The following is a 20,450-nucleotide window of genomic DNA, read 5'->3' on the forward strand; positions in this document are numbered from 1 at the left end:
ATTTTATTCTTTCTTTGCCAGAGAGGTAGAGCTGCAAATATTATGCGACTTTGTGGGAACCAAATATAGGGCAGAGTCTGCAAAAGCATCATCACAAGCGTGGTAACACCATTCCAGATGGGCCCCAGCTAGGGACGGGGGAGGCATTTGTATTGCTGCTATAACATGTTCAATTTAAGTGACGCTCTGGATGCACTTTCAAGAACCAGTCGCTTTAAAAAGAAAAAAAAAAAAAAGGAGAGAAAGGGAAAACTTTACAGATGGAAAAGCATTACATTCTTTTTGTCCCCACCTATGTGCAATCCACATATGGGGCTCAGCATGATTCAATGAGCAGCATCCAGAAAAGTTCCACCAACCACCCCCACCCCCAATGCCAAACTTTAGGTGTGGGAAAGCGCAACCATTAATTCTGACTTCTAACCTTCTATTATCGTGGGTCATGTTCACGTTTGTTTGCTCCCATGGCCTTTGTGGACTGTTCCATTCCAGAGTGCAAGTGAGGGGAGTCGTATTTCCAAGACTCTGGAACTCCCTGACTCAGGATGTCTGGTTTTAATCTGTTTTAATCTGTTTTTAATTTTCTGTGAGCCAGCTAGGTTTATAGCAAAAAGGAAGAACATGCATTTCTTTCTAAATAATAAATAAAATAAAAAGTTGATGCTCATGGATATAAACAAACTAAAACAAAACCACCTCAACCTCCCTGAAAGTAGAAAACTAGCATGCAAGGAATGTACTCACTTAGAACATTTATCCTTGATGTGCTGGGGAATTTATCAAGTGGAAGGAATTCCCTTGCGGGAGTTTATCAAGTGGAAGGAACAGTCAGACACTGTGCTCTGAACTAGTACAGTCCGTCCTACCAAATTAAGATTTTATCCTCTCATTCTGCCGTATTTGTTTAGACTTGGCCTCAGGCAGTGGTGTACCGAGAAGCTGCATGGAAATTATGCAACCTGACTAGGGGGACCTGCCTCCAGTGGGTGGCTGCTGGCTGTGACTACACAGTCATTAATGACAAGCACTCTGCACACGCTCACAGCTACTCTTCCTAACATTATTGTTATACTAATAGTAAGCTCATTCTCTGAGTGTCGACCCTTATGTAGCCAAAGTGGGAATTGCCAAGAGGGAATAAGAGGGAGTTGCCAACAGGTTTGGAGGAAACCCAAGAACTTCAGGGGGGGGAAGAAGGGGGAGTGGAGACCCCCCAACAACCCAATGATGGTTGAACTTGCTTAGTGGTAGTAAACTGGGAGAGGGGAAAGGAATTATCCCAGAGGATGCTATGGCTGGCTTGAACCCTGAATGGTAGCACTCCATGCTGCAACATTTTGTTACAGGTCTCACTTTTTACTCCTATTAACACATATCATTTTAACTTGGCTTTTAGAATGGCTGTTTTGGTTTTAAAATTGTTTTAACAGCTTACTTTGATCTGAATATGTTTTTTGTTTTGTTTTGTTTTCTTAACCTTTTGTAAATTCCCTTGGTTGGCTTCAGGAAGGTAGTATTGCTGATATTAAATGATTCTTTTAGAAGGCTCACTTCAAAAACTTGGATGCTTTCATTTTATGTCATGGTTCATTCATTCTGTCTTTCTTCTTCTTTTTCTTCTTCCCATTTAGAATCAAGTTTTTTACTGGGCAATGCTCAAATTGTGGACTGGCCCGTAGTTTATAGTAATGACGGATTTTGTAAACTCTCTGGATACCACCGAGCTGACGTCATGCAGAAAAGTAGTACCTGCAGGTAAGTCTTTGCTGGATTGCTTTGGTTGGGTCAATGGAGCTCTCCAATGGAGGTGGGTAGCTCCAATGTCAGTGTGGCAGTGAATCTGCTCCGGGTTTCAATCCAAACCAGTCAGGACTCTAAAGGTGGGGAGCTCCTTGGATATAGCTCCTTTAGGGTTGTGACTGAAACCTGGAGTGGATTCACAGCCCCACTGACATCGGAGCCACCAGCCTCCAGTGGAGATCCCTTTGTGTTTTTGAATCTCTGAATTACCATATTATAAGAGATGGTTGGTTGCGCAGATGCCAGAAATTAGTAGGAGGGGGGAGGGGAGGAAGGTGTGTGTGTTCATTTCAGAATGAATGGAAACTGGAAACAAATGGGGCTCCTTCAGTTCATTTTCCATTCATTCCAAAACGAATGCATGGAACAATGAAAGGGTAAGCAATAGATCTCATTTCCCCCCCCTCCCATTATGTCTACATTGTATAGGGTGGCCGTATGAAAAGGAGGACAGGGTTCCTGTGTCTTTAAAAGTTCAATAATAAAGCAAATTTCAGCAGGTGTCATTTTGTATGCATGTTGCACCTGGTGAAATTCCCTCTCCGTCACAACAGTTAAAACTGCAGGAGCCCTGCCCTCTTGACCAGATACAAAAGAGGGCACTGCTCCTGTATCTTTAACTGTTGTGATGAAGAGAGGATTTCACCAGGTGCAACATGCATACAAAATGACACCTGGTTGTGCTTTTTGTATTTGTGTTTTTAACCTGTTGGTAGTTTTATTATGGTTTTAATTTTTGTGAACCGCCCAGAGAGCTTCAGCTATTGGGCGGTATAAAAATGTAATAAATAAATTAATAAATAAAAAAAAATTAATTTTACCAGGTGCAGGAAGGAAAAGGAAAGGAACCTCTCGTGCAAGCACTGAGTCATTACTGACTCTTGGAGGGACGCCAGCTTTCGCTGACATTTTCTTGGCAGCTGAAATTCGCTTTATTATTCAGCTGTTAAAGATACAGGAACCCTGTCCTCTTTTTCATATGGTCACCCTAACATTGTACCATTCAAAGGCTGGAGAAATTCAGTGAAATAGTCCACCAGCCGAGTTTCTCTCCCTGCGAATAGGGGTGAATTATTTTTAGAGGCCATTTGTGTACAGCTCTGAACTCAGCTTGCTGCATCGTAAGGCCTTCAGACTGTGTTCTAAGCAGCCCATGGGAGCAAACAAATGTGAACATGACCCAAGATAATGGAAGGTTAGAAGTCAGAATTAATGGTTGCACTTTCCCACACCTAAAGTTTGGCATGTGGGGGGGTGTTGGTGGAACTTTTCTGGATGCTGCCCATTGAATCATGCTGAGCCCCATATGCGGATTGCACATAGGTGGGGCCAAAAGAATGTAATGCTTTTCCATCTTTAAAGTTTTCCCTTTCTCTCCTTTTTTTTTTCTTTTTAAAGCGACTGGTTCTTGAAAGTGCACCCAGAGCGTCACTTAAATTGAACATGTTATAGCAGCAATATAAATCTTTCCTCCAGCAACGCAGCCCGCCACCTATATTTGCTTTAGAGGGTTTCATAGCAATTTTGCAACCGTAAATGTTGAACAAAACAAGGTGTAAATCATAGTTAAGCATACGTAGGTTACAATTACGCTGTAGTCCAGACCATAAATAAGTTTGTTAAGGGGGCCGTATTCTTTGCTTGTGGAGCCAACGCCAACAGCCTCCCTGTCTCTTTCATTTCCCTCTTCATCCTCTCTCCAGTTTTATGTACGGCGAACTCACAGACAAGAAAACCATCGACAAAGTCCGACAGACGTTTGATAACTATGAGTCAAACTGCTTTGAAGTCCTCTTGTACAAGAAAAACAGTACGTATTGCATCGTGTAAAACTTGCTGTGTTGGAAATGGTGTTGCGAGTGGAGAAGGAAGCATAGGATAAAGACACAGGCCACAGCTAGACCTAAGGTTTATCCTGGGATCATCCAGGGTTCGCTCCTGCCTGAGCACTGGATCCCCTGTGTGTCACCTAGATGAACAGGTTTGACCCCTGGACGATCCAGGGATAAACCTTAGGTCTAGCTATGGCCACAGACACCAGAACTTGGGTTAAACTAAGGGCCTCTTTATTTGAATAACATGGGTAGTTCACCCCTCCTTGGATCTGCATGTGAAAGTGTGGGAATGAATGGGTCCTTCCTCAGGCTATTTGCCTGGCTTAATGGGCGAGCATTCTCCAAAGCCAGGAGTGGGGGGGGGGGGGAACTGGCCCCTTTCTTAAATTACACTCTGCAAGTGTGGAGAGACCAGCCCTGCCTGGGGTCTACATTATGCTCTTTCCTGTGCCAGGCAAAGACCTTTTTTTATTAGGGTGACCATATGGAAAGGAGGACAGGGCTCCTGTATCTTTAACAGTTGTACTGAAAAGGGAATTTCAGCAGGTGTCATTTGTATATATGGAGAACCTGGTGAAATTCCCTCTTCATCACAACAGTTAAAGCTGCAGGAGCTATACTAGAGTGCCCAGATACAAAAGAGGGCAGGGCACCTGCAGCTTTAACTGGTGTGATGAAGAGGGAATTTCACCAGGTTCTCTATACATACAAATGACACCTGCTGAAATTCCTTTGTCTATGCAACTGTTAAAGATACAGGAGCCCTGTCCTCCTTTCCATATGGTCACTCTATGTTAATAGGAGTAAGAAGTGAGACCTAGATGTGTTAGTCTTTAAGGTAGGTTGACCATATGAAAAGGAGGATAGGGCTCCTGTATCTTCAACAGTTGCATAGAAAAGGGGATTTCAGCAGGTGTCATTTGTATGCATGTAGCACTTGGTGAAATTCCCTCTTCATCACAACAGTTAAAGCTGCAGGAGCTATACTAGAGTGACCAGATTTAAAAGAGGGCAGGGCACCTGCAGCTTTAACTGTTGTGATTTTTCCCCCCCAGGCGCTTTAGTCTTTTAGCTCTGTAGTTTTAAATCTGTTATTGGTATTTTAAATCTCTGTACTGCTTCTGTAGTTTTTAAGCTTTTATGTTTTATATTGTATTACGGCACATTTTCTGGTTTTAAGTGTCGTAAATTGCCCAGAGAGCTTCAGCTATTGGGCGGTAGAGAAATGTAATGAATAAAATAAATACAAAAATAAATAGCAGGCTCAGTCCATGGTTTGCAGAAGTGTAAAAAATCATGGAGAAAAAACCCTCTAAGGGGGGCAGCCCTCCCCCCACCAAGTAGTCCAATAAGGATTTATCATGCTCAGTGGTCACAGCATATTGACCGACTGTTTAGGCGAGGGAAAAGAAAACCAGGAAGGGAAATGGAAGAGGGCATCTGGACAGGTGCACCCCATGCTGCAACATTTTGTGGAAGGTGCAACATCCTTCTTCTTGTTAGAGAAAAGTTACCAACTTGCTGCGGTCCATACCCCCTACGCAAAAGAAGCAGCAACTACTCCCGTGCTGAGGAAGGAAATATAGAAATCTGTTGGTTAATTGTAAGTATTTTAGTTGGTTGATAAGCTTGGTTCAATCTGGATGAATTGGCAATGTAAGCTATTATTATAAAGGTGGCACCATGGCTTACAGAAGATGAGAAAAGGGTACAACCCTATGCATGTTTTGGCAGGGAAAAGGGCTAAAACTCCCAGCATGCCCTTGCTTGCCATGCTGGGAGTTGTAGGCCCTTTTAATGCCTAAACATGCATGGGGTTGCACCTTAAAGAATGGCGCTTGCCTTTAGCAGCCTCCAATTTATCTTTGAGCACATCCTTTTTTCCTATAGCCTGCCCTTACACTAGATCAGACTCTTTGTCTATCTAGAGCCATTTTGTCCTCTCTGTTGGCCACCGGCACTTTGGGGTCTCCGAGAGACAGTCCCCCCCCCCCCCGTGGCTGCTTCCTGTTCCTTTTTAAAGTGGAGATGCCGGATGTCGAACCCGGGACCTTCTGCATGCAATGCTTGCGCTGTGTCACTGCTCTATTGCATCCCTCAAGCCCTTTACAGTCTCTGCCAATCCAAATCGCCATTTTTAGACACCAAGACAAATCCTTCAACTGCCCTTCTCCAGTGTTCACATCCACCTCTGATCCTGTGAGTTTCTGCTTGCCTGCCCTTTCGTCTGAGCTGTCCACCTGAGCGCTCATACATGTTAGCACAAATCTCCCGAGACGGGTCGGCTGGATCAGCCATGCTGGGCACACTCTCAAGTGCTGACATCCTTTTAGTTTCCGGCAGGTTACATAGCAGGATCCAAAAGGAGGAGGAGGAGAAGGAGAAGGAGAAGGAGAAGGAGAATTTTATTATTTATTTCAATTCATTTCTATACCACTCAGTAGCTGAGAGGAAGAGGAAAACACCTCTTTGCAGGCTTGCTTGATTTAAAGCAAGCAAGTTTGGTGACTCCTGGACTTAGCAGCCTTTACACAGGATGGCCACGGATGCATCACAAGAAAAGTGGATATGCATCACTCCAACAGAGGGGCAAAAGAAGACCCAGATTTGCATTAAATCTGGATATGCTAATTTATAAGTATAATAATGCAATAGTAATACATCTTGCCATAGTGAGCAAGAGGTATTTTGGGTCCCACCTCTTTCTCCTTTGGACCATGGGAATGTGGCCCCTGTGGGCTTCTCTGAAATGGAATTCAATCCTCAGGGTGAAAGAGCTTCAACCTTGTCTCAAGGTGTTATACTCGGGAACAAGAGCAAACCTGCCTGCCTCTGTGTCTTCGGAGCAAAACAGAATGCTGGACCGGACGGGCCTGTCGTCTGATTCAACAAGGCTCTTTTTACATGCTTACCTTTCTTGTGAGATTAGCAGGCATTATTCCAGTCCCACCTGTCATCTCACAGCTGTATGCCTAGCAACAAACATGAACAACAACAACAACGCAGCAAAGTTTGCCATCTATAGCAGGTTTTTGGAAGCTCAGGCTCAAGAATGGCTAGAACGATCACATAGAGTTGTGCCACGAGCTAGGGTTGGGTGAACTCACCGTAGGTGTGCACAAGGGGTGTGCCGGGTGTGCCCAGGCACACCCTAATTTCTCAAGCAATTGGCATCTCCTCAATCCTCCCCTCACCTGCAATGACCCTCCCTCAGTCAGACAAGCCGAACGCATAATAGGGCATCAGTGTCTACGGTGTTGAATAAATAAATGAATAAAAGAAGTCCTTTATGAATAAAACATGTCCTTTATAAATGTTCACCTTTAAAAAAAAATCCCTGGGTGCACACCCTAATGAAATGTGCTGTGTATGCCTATGGAAGTCACCTGCATCCAATTTGTCGGACGCTCTCTCCATCGCCGCCACCATCCACCCTCACCTGTTGGGCCTTTTGAGGCTTGGTGAGGTCTGATGAGCACTCAGCAGCTGTCTGCCCTTGTTCCGGAAATTACAGATCCCCCCCCCCCCCGGTTGCATAAATAGCAGCCATAAAGGTCCCATTTAAGCAAGAGCAAAGATGCGATTGCTCTGTGTGTGTCTTTACTCTTGCATAAGTGCGGCCTTTATGGCCACCATTTATGCAACGGGGAAATGTGTAATTTCCGGAGCCGCCATCGCGGTGCACAATGGAGGCTCTGGATGAGGGCGGATGGCTGTTGAGTGCTTGTTGGGTCTTGCGGGCGCCTGGAGAGAAGGTCTGCAAATACATTGTGGGTGCCTGACTGGGGCGGACACAGGGGAGTCCATCAGACTCCCAGACTCAGTCTTGCACCATCCCTACTGGAAACACAATGGAGTTAAAGTTTGAGGATTTTGGGGGGTGGGCAGGGAAAATGGGGATTTTGAGGGGTGGGCAGAGAAAATGGATCCAGGTGACTGAAGGATGAAGGAAGCAGAAAGAAAACAGAAGAGGGGAAAAGGCCGCTGGGACGGACCTTTGCCCATCTGTACAGCTACAGCCCATTTTTATGATGACATTTTCTTGTATATTTCCATTTGACAGGCATTTGGGTAGTTCAGAGTCGTTCCGTCATCATTCTCTAAGTTGCCTAGCCAAGGTTACGCACTGTAAGGGCCCACGGATAGCATCGCTTAATTCTTCCATTGTATTCGATGTGTTTAAGCATGGCTAGTTCATTGTGTAAAATAATGGGTGATAATCATGATGATGAACCTGCCTTTGTGTTGCTATGTTGCTCCGTGTGATGATGTGTGCTTTATTTGATGTTTTTTTAAATTATTATTATTACAGGAACACCTGTTTGGTTTTACATGCAAATTGCACCGATACGAAATGAGCATGAGAAAGTGGTTTTATTCCTGTGCACTTTTAAAGATATCACTTTATTCAAGCAACCTATTGAAGATGAATCAACCAAAGGTAATTTTTTAATGTTTAAAGACATTGGGTGGGTGGGGAAACATGATCTCTATCTATCTATCTATCTATCTATCTATCTATCTATCTATCTATCTATCTATCTATCTATCATCTCCCAGTAGAGACTGGTGGCTCCAGTTTCAGAGGGGTGGTGACTCCGTTCCAGGGGTTAGTTAGAGCCAAGGTGCCATCCAAGGTGCTGAACCCATTTTGGCGATAGGTGCAACACCTTGGATAGCAGCTTTATTGTTCTGGCTGGTTCTAACTAAAACCTAGAATGGAATCACCGCTCTTCTTAAGCTGGAACCACCAGCGTCCGCTACTATCACCTAAAAGCACTAAAAATAATTCTCTAGGAATTCTTCAGCTTTGGGTTTTGCAAGGAAAAACAGGCATTGGCCTCCATTTAATTTTATATTATATTCTTTTTATAATGTTATGTACACTGCCTGGGCTTGCCTTGGGTGAAGAAGGAGCAGAACAGATTTACAAAAAAAATTAAACATATCAAGAAGATCGGGGAACCAGGAAACTCAGCTACTGCGGCTCACACATTTCATGGATGCTATGCATCTTCTAATGCTAATGGTGCTCTTGGGAAAAGCCTTAGCTCTGTAATGAAGCAAAGGTTCCAGATTCAACCCTTGAAGCAGGACCAGCTAAGATGTTTTGCACCTAAGGATGATGCCGGCATCCCTGGCTTTCCAGCCATAGAAGCCAAGTGGATTGGCAGTTGAATCTTACTCCAATGCTGGTAATGGCAGGACAGCATCCTCTCCCCTTCACCTGAGGGCAGCAGGCTAGTTTAGCTCAGGCAAGGCATGTTCCCCTCTGCTGGACAACACAGCTGCACATTCCAACCAGGAGCTGCCCTCAGCACCTGCCGCCTGAGTTGAACACTTCACTCTGCCTAATGGTAGGGCCGGCCCTGCTTTATAATCCACAGTTTAAGGCACCCAGGTAGCGCAGTGGCGGAAGTCCTTTGCCTGAAGCCATTATAGGTCAAGATAGAATGATGATACTGACCAAAATGGAACAATGGTCTGTCTCAATATGTGGCCAGGTTTTACAGATAAGCATTTGGGAGTGTGGGTTCGAATCCCACTGCTTACACCAAGGGAAGGAGGGATAGGACTGCAACAGGCTTACTGTGCTACTACATCTCCCATGAATCTTGACCATTATCCATGCAGACTGGGGCTGCTGGGAGCTGAAGTCCAAAACATCTGGAGGGTACCAGGCTGGCGAAAGCCATGGTGGTTAAGCATTTCGAGCTAAACATTATGACTTAGCATGTCATGTGAACTGTGACTTAGCATGTCGTGCAAACCATTCCTAACCATGGTGGCTACATAACCATGGTTTAAGCATGCTCACTAATCATTTGCTGCAAAAGGGTTAGTGGCCTAACCACGGCTTAGTGTGTTGTCTGAACAGGCCCATAGATGAACTGGCCTGTATTATGCTAGTATCGAAGAGTTGCAGCTGTTTTGTCAGACACTGTGCTCTGGCATCTGCATAATTCATATTCTCTCTCTTCCAAACAACATTGCCATATACTCTGAGCCTTTCCAGCTGAGTTTATTTAGGAATTATGAACCAGAGAGATACATAAATTACAGTGTACTGGAAAATGTAGAAATTGGGGGAGGGGGGAAGGCCCTAGAATGAAACATCATTCAAAAATGATAGAATATGTAGTTGGAAAGACCAATTTCATTAAAATAGATGCTAAGGTGTTTTATTCCCCAGAGAGTGCAAGATTCGTACATAACACACACGCAAAATGTCACCAACTCACGATAGCTGAACAGTATATAAATATGAGACGGTGTTCATTATTCATGCAAAGAGTAAATTTCAGTAAAAAAATTCCATGGAGCTAAAATATTGATGCTAAAGTACAGCAGACTTTCTTCCCTGATGTATTTTGCTATGATGGAAGCCGTAGCAATGTCCGATGGCTCTAAGAACTTGTGCCATTAGGGAATGAACTTTCATGCCTCTTAAAGGGATAACCAATCAGAAACCGGATCTCTTGATGAGGCAAGATTTGCACACAGAAACATTTCATTCCAAACACCTTGCCAATCAGGCTAGTCCTCGTTTCACAATAGCCAGTTTGTATGCAGGTGGTAGAAGAACTAGAGCAAAGAGAGTCAGCATGGTGTAGTGGCTAAAGTGTTGCCCTGGGAGTCAGGAGATCCGGGTTCTAGTCCCCACTCGGCCATTGAAGCTCACTGGGTGACTTTGGGCCAGTCACCGACTCTCAGCCTAACCTACCTCACAGGGTTGTTGTTGTGAGGATAACATGGAGAGGAGGAGGATTATGTACATTGCCTTGGGTTCCTTGGAGGAAAAAAAAGGCGGGGTATAAATGCAATAAATAAATAAATAAAATAAAGAGGCAGAGCACATAGTTTGCAAGCTAAAAGGCCAACTCTTGGCATCTGTGGTACATTCAAGAATGCTATCAAGACTGATCTCTTCCAGCAGGCCTATCCAGTGGAATTTTAGTATGCTTTTAGGATGTTTTAAGGATGTTTTTAGGATGCTTTTAGGATGTTTTTTTTAACAGTGTATACTATGGTTTTAATCAGTTTTTTTATGTTTGCTGTTTTTCCCTGCCTCGATCCAGTCGGAGAGGCAGGTAAGAAATATATTATTATTATGATTATTATTATTGTTGTTGTTGTTGTTGTTATGGCTGGCATCAAAGGCTGGCATGTCTGGGCACCTGCCCAAGGGTCACCCCCCCAGTGGCCCAAGCACAGGACCCTCTCTGGACTTGCTCCTCCTCTTCTGCGTTGCAACCTGCTTGTCCACCTGCCTCTCCCTCTGGCCCAGACAATGGATGTTGTGAGAATAAGCAGCGCTAGATTCTACTGCTGGCTCCCTGCCTGTCAAGCAAGCAAGGGGTAGCAGTGATGAGAAAGCAGAGGTGGTACAATAGCAGCTGGTGACCATGGTGGTGAGAAGGGACACTCCCCGAGAGGAGGGCCCATGGAAGGTGTCTTGCCCAATGGCCCTCAAATACCTGGGGTAGAAAATGGATCTCAAGTAGCAGGAGCCCTAGAGAATGGGGCCATTGCTAGACCAGGCGTTAGCGCGGTGTGGGGCCTGGTCTCCCTCCTGTGCATCTAGATGACGCACAGGGGATTCCAGGGTCAGGCCGGGCTACCGCCCCCCTTGAACCGGGATAAGCAGATTCGCTTATGGCCCGGCATTTCCGCAGCCCCGGCCTGAGGCCGGGGCTGCGGAAGGTCTAGCGGGGCCGCGGCTTTTTCCGGCTGCTCGCTTATGAGTAGCCGGGAGAAGCCACGGACTGGGCACAGCACTCCATAGGAGCACTGTGCCCATCGGGCCGGGGGGGGGAGGAAAATCACGGACAGTGGGGGCACGGAGGGGGCATTGGACATGACGAGTGGGCAGGGGGTGGGCATGACGAGCGGGGACGGGGGACAGGCATGACGAGTGGGCAGGGGGCGGGCATGATGAGCGGGCATGGCGAGCAGGGGCGGGCATGGCGGATGGGGAAGAAGGATGGGGACAGGCATGGCGGATGGGGGGAAGAAGGACGGGGACGGGCATGGTGGACGGGGGGAAGAAGGACGGGGACAGGCCTGGCGGATGGGGACAGGGCTTGGCGGACGGGGAAGGATGGGCGAGCGAGCGGGCGGGGGGGCATCAGGCATTGTGTGTGGGGGAAATCAGGGGCAGGGGGAGCGGGGGACCCTTTATTATTTTTAAAAAACACTTCTTTTTTTTGGCGGTGCGCTCCTGCGCACATGGCCCTTTAAGGGGGGAAAAACCAGAGCACGTGACGGGGCTTTCCCTTGCCCATCGCGTGTTGATGTCTGGAAAAGGGTGACGGCATGCGCTAGCTGTAGCGCGCCATCGCCCCTCCTCCCAGACGGATTATCTCCTAGGTCTATCAAGGCCCTGGGTGAGGGTTTTGTTCCAGTTAATTTCTTAGAAAAAAAAATACCAAACTTCTCAAATTTCTTTATAAACAGGATGGAAAGCACTTGAGATTTTAAAAATGTGAATGAGGGAGAAAGCAAAACTGACAGATGCATTTGACTCCACGCATGGATGGCAAAGGTCTCTGTCTGAGCTCTGCTGGCAGATGGAGCTGATAGTACTGGGCTACCTGGATCAATGGTGGCCAGGTTTTTTTGGTAATGCTCATTAACGTACACTAATGTGGTAATGCTGCCAGCCGGCCCGACTCATTGCACACCAAGTTGGGCCACTGGCAGAAGACAGACTGGAGTCCTGGGGACCAGGCTGTCGAGCTCCACCCCCCAATGGGTTCCTCTAACATCCATACTTGGAAGTCCACAACTTGTCCACCCCTGGTATTTAGGATATTGGGCTAGATGCACCAATGCCCTGACCTGACTTCGTACAACACGGCAGCCATTGCACTCTCAAAGGCTGAGTTTCTGCAAATGCAAAGCGAGAAAACAATTTGCATTTATTATTAAAGCCAACCCTTAAAACATTTAGCAGCGGAATCATGACATGTCTAAAAAATTGAACAGGGAGAGAAATCTGAAATGCACATTTGGTGTTTTTAATGAGTTGGCATCCTATAGAATTTCAGTGCCTGTAACGCGAGGGGTTGAAAATGTTTCCTGCCTCTCTTCATACATAGATGATTAGGCACCAGCAGAGAACTAAGTATCTTTGCATTCTGCCTGCTGACAGGTCCTCCATCATTTGAAAACTTTCATATGCCTCCACCAATGGAGAAGCAGGCTCCAGACAAGGGATCAACACAAATTGTCTGTACCTCTTCTCTGGAAACAGTGTGGCATCAAATATCTATGCCAGGGGTCAGTGTATGTTGGGTATTTATGAATTGCCCCCCAAAGATGAAGTGCATCACCCAAAAAGAGGACAGTGATCTAAATTTTGCATATGCTACTTTGTCCCATGAAGTTGATTGGTGAGAGTTTCAGGACAAATAAAAGGAAGTCCTTCACACAGCACATATTTATTTATTTATTTATTTATTTATTATATATTTATTGCATTTTAATACTGCCCAATAGCTAAAGCTCCCTGGGCGGTTCACAAAAATTTAAACAATTCAAAGTATAAAACTAACAGTATAAAACATGATATAAAATACATCATGTATTTTATAAATAGGGTGGATTAAATAAATAGGGTGGATTCCTGCATTGAGCAGGGGGTTGGACTAGATGGCCTTGCAGACCCCTTCCAACTCTGCTATTCTATGATTCTATGATTCAGTATAAAAGCACAACTAGGATAAAATCAGCATCAGTGCAGAAATACAAATTTAAAATACAAATTTAAAACAGCAAAGTTAAAATTGAATTTATAGACTGTTAAAATGTGGAGAGAATAAAAAGGTCTTCACCTGGTGCCTGAAATAATATTGTGTAGATGCCAGGAATGAGCTCCTTAGGGAGCTCATTTCACAGCCGGGGTGCCACAGCAGAGAAGGCCCTCCTCCTGGTAGCCACCTGCCTCACTTCCTTTGGCAGGGGCTCACGGAGTAGGACCATAGTTGAACTATGGAATTCTGCAAGGGTTCCTTCTATAGCCTGGACTCCCTGAGCAACTCTTTGGGCTCATATAGACCAAGCAGGATATTCCACTATGAAAGTGGTATGTAAAAGGCAGGAGCCACACTACTGCTTTATAGCAGTATTAAAGTGCACTGACAACTGTTGGAGTCCCTTGACACATACTATGTACCTCTTTCATACCACTTTCATAGTGCTATACCCTGCTTGGTGTAAATGTGTCGTGGGCCCCAACAGTTGTCAGTACACTTCAGTACCACTATAAAGCAGTAGTGTACATCCTGCAGTTCACTTCAATATGCTATAAAGCAGTAGTGTGGCTTCTGCCTTTTATATACCTCTTTCATACCCCTTTCATAGTAGAATATCCTGCTTGGTGTAGATGAGCTCTTTAAGGATCTCTGCCTCCTTAAGAGTCCCACCTTCCTTCTTTTTACCTTCCCCAGCCCAGTAACATGGGGTTTAGGCTGTAGATGTGGAGTGAGTAACACTCAAGACACTTGTGGCTTAACACAACCGTTGACTAGTAAAGTAAAACATACAAATTACAATAAAGGTATTTAGTCAATCGAGCTTAGTGATACAAAGGCATTAAAAGAAAAGAAAAGTTGCAAAACCCCAAGTCCTTTACCCTAAGCTGCTTCTTTCTGCTCCTTCCATAAACTCTGGTCTTTCTCCTGGCTTTGGTCTTTATCTCTCACTATTTTATATCCTCTTTCCCCAAAACGGAAAGTAAAGTCCCACTTTGAGGAAATGAAACCTTACAGGAGAAATGAAACTGAACCAGAGAACTGGAGAAACGAAACTACTCCTCGCAGGGATACTCCCGGCCAACAGAAAACTCTAGGCTGCTAAGGCCTGACTTTATTACCATGCCTCTGTAGGCCTCAAACTTTCACAAATTCACTTCCGCAAGATGTAGTGATGGCCACCAATTTGAATGGCTTTAAAATGGGATTGGACAAATTCATGGACCAAAAAGCTATAGATGGGTTACTACTATGATGGCTATTTATTTATTTATTGTATTTTTATACCGCCCAATAGCAGAAGCTCGCTGGGCAGTTTACAAAAATATATGCTACCTGCAGTGTCAGAAGTGGTAGCTGGGGAACATGGATGGGAGGAGGGTGGTGTTACATTCATGTCCTGCTTATGGGTTTCAATGTGGTGCCTGCAGGCACCATTTCCGCAAATTGTGGTCATAATTTGCTTAATTTGTGCAAATGTCGTCTGTAACTTGCACAGATTTGCATAATTTGCACATATTATGGCAGTAATTTGAGCAAATTCGCACAATTCACAGCTGGCTTTTATGCAAATATTGTAAATTTGTGCAAATTGCGGTCACAATTTGTGCCTTTTTTCAACGCCAAAAACTTACAGAAATTCTGCCAGCTCTCAATTCTCCGAGTTTCTCATTTCCCAATCTTAAAGTCGTTCTAAAAAATTGTATGAAAATTCTTAAGTATTTTTGTCCTCATTTTCCTAATATGCATATTAATGTATGCATTTTTCCTAATATACATATTTTTAAATGCCTTTTTCCGTAAAAGACGTGTTTTTGAATGTATTTCCTCCCTCCTTTGGACAATTCCATTGCAAAATTCAGAGATGTGCAGAGAAGGTTAACCAAGTTTGATAGTGGTTTGAAAGTGCAAAATTAGGTAAATTTATTTATTTATTACATTTTTATACTGCCCAATAGCCGAAGCTCTCTGGGCGGTTCACAAAAATTAAAACCATAATAAAACAACCAACAGGTTAAAAGCACAAATAAAAAATAGAGTATAAAAAGCACAACCAGGATAAAACCACGCAGCAAAATTGATAGAAGATTAAAATACAGAGTTAAAACAGTAAAATTTAAATGTAAGTTAAAATTAAGTGTTAAAATACTGAGAGAATAAAAAGGTTTTCAGCTGGCGATGAAAGCAGTACAGTGTAGGCGCCAGGCGGACCTCTCTGGGGAGCTCATTTTCCACAACCAGGGTGCCACAGCGGAGAAAGCCCTCCTCCTAGTAGCCACCTGCCTCACTTCCTTTGGCAGGGGCTCATAGAGAAGGGCCCCTGTAGATGATCTTAAGGTCCGGGCAGGTACATATGGGAGGAGGCGTTCCTTCAATTAACCTGGCCCCAAACCGTTCACATTACAATGTGAACGGAACGAACTTCTCCCCTGCCCCTAACTCCATCATACATAGCTTAGGTTGTTGGGGCTTTGCTAGTTCATGGGCACACCTGTGTGTCAGCATTTGTGTTAACCATTGCGTGGTAGATCGCAAGTGACCCTTTCATTGTCTGTGGGTGTCCCTTACACTTGCGTGGGCAGGGATCAACATGCGAATTGCTGTAATTACCCTCTTGCGGTCCTTATACTTTCAGCATTGTTGTTAACCTAAGCATTTTTGTTGCCGATTAAGATCTCGCATGCCACTCTGGCACATTGATTTAAAGGCCTTCATTATTTTCTTCACTTCCCCAGATGAGGCAATCCATGACAAAGAGGTTAATTGCAACCCAATAGAGCTACTCTAATGTTTTATTAAGGAGAGAGAGAGAGAGAGAGCTCATTGCGACTGCCTTTTCGGCAGAAGCAGCCCACTAACAGCCCAAGACAACAGCCCAAGACAACACGAGCTAGCTTGGTCCCTGAGCTAGCCTTGAAAATAGCATCACCATTTTTACGACTCTGCTTTTAAACAAAAAGCGAAAAGACTCCAAAGAAGCTGCACGCCAGGCCTCCCTGGTGATCACATGCCTGGAAAAAGGGAATATAGCAAGCTCAGACTCTTTCATCCATCTAGTGTAACACTGGCCATAGCTAGACGGGGCTTTATCCCGGGGCGATCCCTGGGATCATCCCTCTGCATCCACATGACGCACAGGGGATCCCGGGATCAGCCTTGCCCCGGGATGTCACCCTACACTTTAGGCCCGCTTTTTCTGCGGTCTCGGACTGATCCTGAGACCGTGGAATGTGTGGGCTGGCGTCACGGTTTGTCCTGGCTCCTCACGCTTACTCTTGAGGACCCGGGCCCCGGGCACAGAGCTTCTTAGGAGTTCTGCGCCCATCAGGGGTAGGGGGGGGGGAATTGGGAAAAGTATAATAAATAAATAAATAAATAAATAAATAAATAACATTTTCCACACAAGCATTCATGTGCTCTGCCCCTTTAAGAAGAAAACAAAACAAAATGGCGGCCACAACGACCTCTCCCTCCGAGGTCATCGTGTGCCACGTGTAAACAGAGGGGGAGATGTCATGATAAAAATGTCTAGTTCAGGGGTGTTAACCCTCTCTGGGCTGATGGTAAAAGGGGCGGAGCCAGGGGCAAAACCAATGAAGGCTAGTGGCTCCGATTTCCATGGGATTGTGAATCCACTCCTGGTTTCAGTCAGAACTCTCAAGGAGCTATCCCAGGTGATGGGCCTATCCCCCACAATGTGTTCAGCACCTCGGATAGCTCCTTTGTACTGAAACCCAGAGCCAATTTACTGCCCCACTGACATCAGAGCCACCAGCCTTCACTGTAACCAGGGTTTCAAGCAGGAGGTCTTCTGTCTCACCTGCCACCAGTGATTGAACCAGGGATGATCTGCACATGTGCACTGCCACTGAGCTCTGGTTCCCCCCGCCCCCTGCAATGCCTGTTCATTCCTCTGACCGATAACGACCCTCCATCCTTGCCACATCATTAGCATGGCAGCATCAGTGGAAGTCCATCTTTCTCCTCTGGATCGTGTCCAGAAATTTTCCAGCTCTGTTGCTACATTTATTATTATTTCATTTCATAAATTTGTGTACTGCTTCCCATATGCATCTCCAAGTGGTTTACAAGGACATTTAAAATACATTTAAAAATATTTAAAATATGATTGCATGGAAGTAGGTCCCATTCAGAACTGTATGATGCACCCACGGTTTTGATCGGGTATCTATGTGAGCGTGTCCGTCGCCGCATGTACAGCGCCTGTTTAGAGCCCTTTTCTCCTTCTGTTGTTGTCTGCCCAAATTACGTGCTATAAATGCTGGATCTATGCTTTAAAATTACTTGCTGTATTTCTTTCAAAAACTCCACCTGCCAAAATCATCTCCCATTTTCAGGGCCTATAACGTAGGTGAGATTAATCAGGTGGCATTTCCTTTGCTGCTTATGTTCCCATCAGGAAATGATTCCTGCTGTGTTTTGATTCTGGCTTCGTGCATCTCAGAACATTGCATTTCTCCATTATGTGGTTTTCATTGCTTCACAATTAACTCATGCACATGACCCCGAAATCTGTTTATAACATATGCCTCATATTGTAATGTATAGGCTTACGTTGTTAAGAACATAATAACATAAGCAGAGCTGTGCTGGATCAGACCAAGGGTCCATTAATTTTTGTGAACCGCCCAGAGAGCTTTGGCTATTGGGCGGTATAAAATGTAATAAATAAATAAATAAATAAATAAATAATCTAGTCCAGGACTTTGTTCACACAGTGGTCAACCAGCTGTTGATCAGGGTCCCACAAAGCAGGACATGGTGCAACAGCTAGCAGCCTATGTAACAGCATACAGATTTGATCACATGTAGTGCCAGACCTGTTGCATAAAATAGCTCCATGCCATTTCAAAATCACCTCATTAGATGAAACATGAGGGCATGTATATAAAAGCTACCAGTTTGTCAAAAGAACTTGAACGTAGTAGGCTCCCGTTTAGCCTTTTTTTTAAAAAAAGAAGCAACAGAGTCGTGGCTAAGACGATTTTAAAATATCTTTCTGTATTGTATATGTATGCAACAGCACCCTGCCACCCATGTTCCCCAGCTTATTGCCTCAGATACTGGAGGGAGCACATAACCATCAGGGCTAGTAGCCATTGATAGTCTTCTCCTCCAGGAATTTATCCAACCCATTTTTAAAGCCATCCGAATTAGTGGCCATCACTACATCTTGTGGTAGTGAGTTCCATAATTTAAATATGCATTGCGTGAAGAAGTCCTTCTTTTTTTCTGTCCTGAATCTCCCACCAATGAGCTTCATGGGATGACCCCATTGGGTTCTAGTATTATGGGAGAGGGAGAAAAATGTCTCCCTATCTACATTCTCCACACCATGCATAACTTTGTACACCTCTATCGTGTCTCCCCTTGGCCTCCTTTTTTCCAAGCTAAACAATCCCAGCTGTTGTAACCTTCCCTCATAGGGGAGATGCTCTAGCCCCCTAATCTTTTCAGTTGTCCTTTCCTGCACTTTTTCCAGTTCTACAGTATCTTTTTTTAGGTGTGGTGACCAGAACTGTACACAGTATTCTAAGTGTGGTCGCATCATAGCTTTGTAGAAAGGCAGTAGGATACTGGCCATTTTATTCTCAGTTCCTTTTCTTATAATGCCTAGCATAGGGTTTGCCTTCTTTACAATGGCTGCACACAGGGAGGACATTTTCATCGAGCTGTCCACCCCAAGATCTCTTTCTTGTTCGGTCACCGCCAGCTCAGATCCCATCACTGCCTCTGGCCAAAGTGACGGGCCAATTCAGTCTGCTTCAGGCTGAATAGAAGCCAGTACTAGCTAGGCCCGAGGTGAAGCGGATCAGTTCTGAAGCACCTATAGGTGCCTTGGGCCGATGTGGGGTGGTGGAAGGCTGCTTCCCCATCTGCCCGCCTGTGTGGGAAAGCTGGTGCAAGGCTGACTGGATTCCCCACTCTTTCCCCTGCTGGTTCCTGGGTACCCTCTGAGGTGGGTCAAGGTTTGTGGGGTTCGTGTGAAGGATTTTAGAAGGAGTCGAGTAGGTAGGGAATTTAGGACCAAGCATTTATGAATATAAATAATATACATCTCTTCAAATTTTAAATAAATATTTCTTTGGTTTGTGTTTCCCCTTCCACCCCACAATACAAACTCCCACGTGTTGACTGACGTGTTACACTACCATTATTAAATATATTTACTTGTTTTTTCTCCTGTAGTGGGCTGAGGGAATCAATGAGACAAACTGGATGTCTTTGGAACCCAAAGAGAAGGAAACAGGGCTGAAGCCTGGGTGTCAATGGGGACAACTGAACCAGGGCCGGATCTACATTACAGCTTAAAAGCGGTTTATAACAGTTTTGACAACTGTATTTGGAGTGTGTCCTGGGCCCCAACAGTTGTCAAAAATGTTATAAAGCGCTTTAAAGCAGTAGTGTAGATCCAAGTGAAAGCAGGTGTTGCTGAGGGGTTTGCTTCTCAGTTTCTGAGGTAGAAACAGGAGAAGGGTGGAACCTGGGCAGAAATGTCACAGTGTCCCTTAGAAAACACTGAAGGGCACCTCTGTGACAGGCCAAATGGCCATTCTTCCTGATGACAGTGTCCTCTGCTCAGACCAGGCTTCTCAGCTCCCAATCTTCTTAATGCTGAATGTCACTAGAAAGCAATTAGTTTGATTTATGAGCCAGAAGGAGACAGTTCCATGTCAAAAGCAAACACGACAGTGGTTGAAGCACTCGCTGCTGTGTTTTATTTATTTGTATGTTTGCATTCAGCCCTTCTTGGTCAGGGCTGAGTGATGAGAAGTTGGGCGGGACGTCCATGACCAGGGCCAGATCTACACCAAGTAGAATATTCATAGAATCATAGAATAGCAGAGTTGGAAGGGGCCTACAAGGCCATCGAGTCCAACCCCCTGCTCAATGCAGGAATCCACCCTAAAGCATCCCTGACAGATGGCTGTCCAGCTGCCTCTTGAAGGCCTCTAGTGTGGGAGAGCCCACAACCTCCCTAGGTAACTGATTACATTATGAAAGTGGTATGAAAGCAGTATGTAAGAGGCAGGAGCCA

At 44.9% G+C, this 20,450-nt stretch overlaps 1 protein-coding gene across 1 annotated transcript in view; it reads left to right on the forward strand.

The window, feature by feature from the left end:
* KCNH5 (potassium voltage-gated channel subfamily H member 5) overlaps positions 1–20,450 on the forward strand; it is a 231,592-nt gene that overhangs the window by 26,746 nt on the left and 184,396 nt on the right. Inside the window, exons 2-4 of the mRNA XM_063118135.1 lie at positions 1,632–1,755; positions 3,504–3,610; positions 7,948–8,076. Coding sequence (XP_062974205.1) covers positions 1,632–1,755; positions 3,504–3,610; positions 7,948–8,076 — 360 coding nt within the window. The remainder of the gene's footprint in view (positions 1–1,631; positions 1,756–3,503; positions 3,611–7,947; positions 8,077–20,450) is intronic.

The sequence above is a fragment of the Elgaria multicarinata genome, chromosome 2 (genome assembly GCF_023053635.1).
Source record: "Elgaria multicarinata webbii isolate HBS135686 ecotype San Diego chromosome 2, rElgMul1.1.pri, whole genome shotgun sequence".
Taxonomy (NCBI): Eukaryota; Metazoa; Chordata; class Lepidosauria; order Squamata; family Anguidae; genus Elgaria; species Elgaria multicarinata.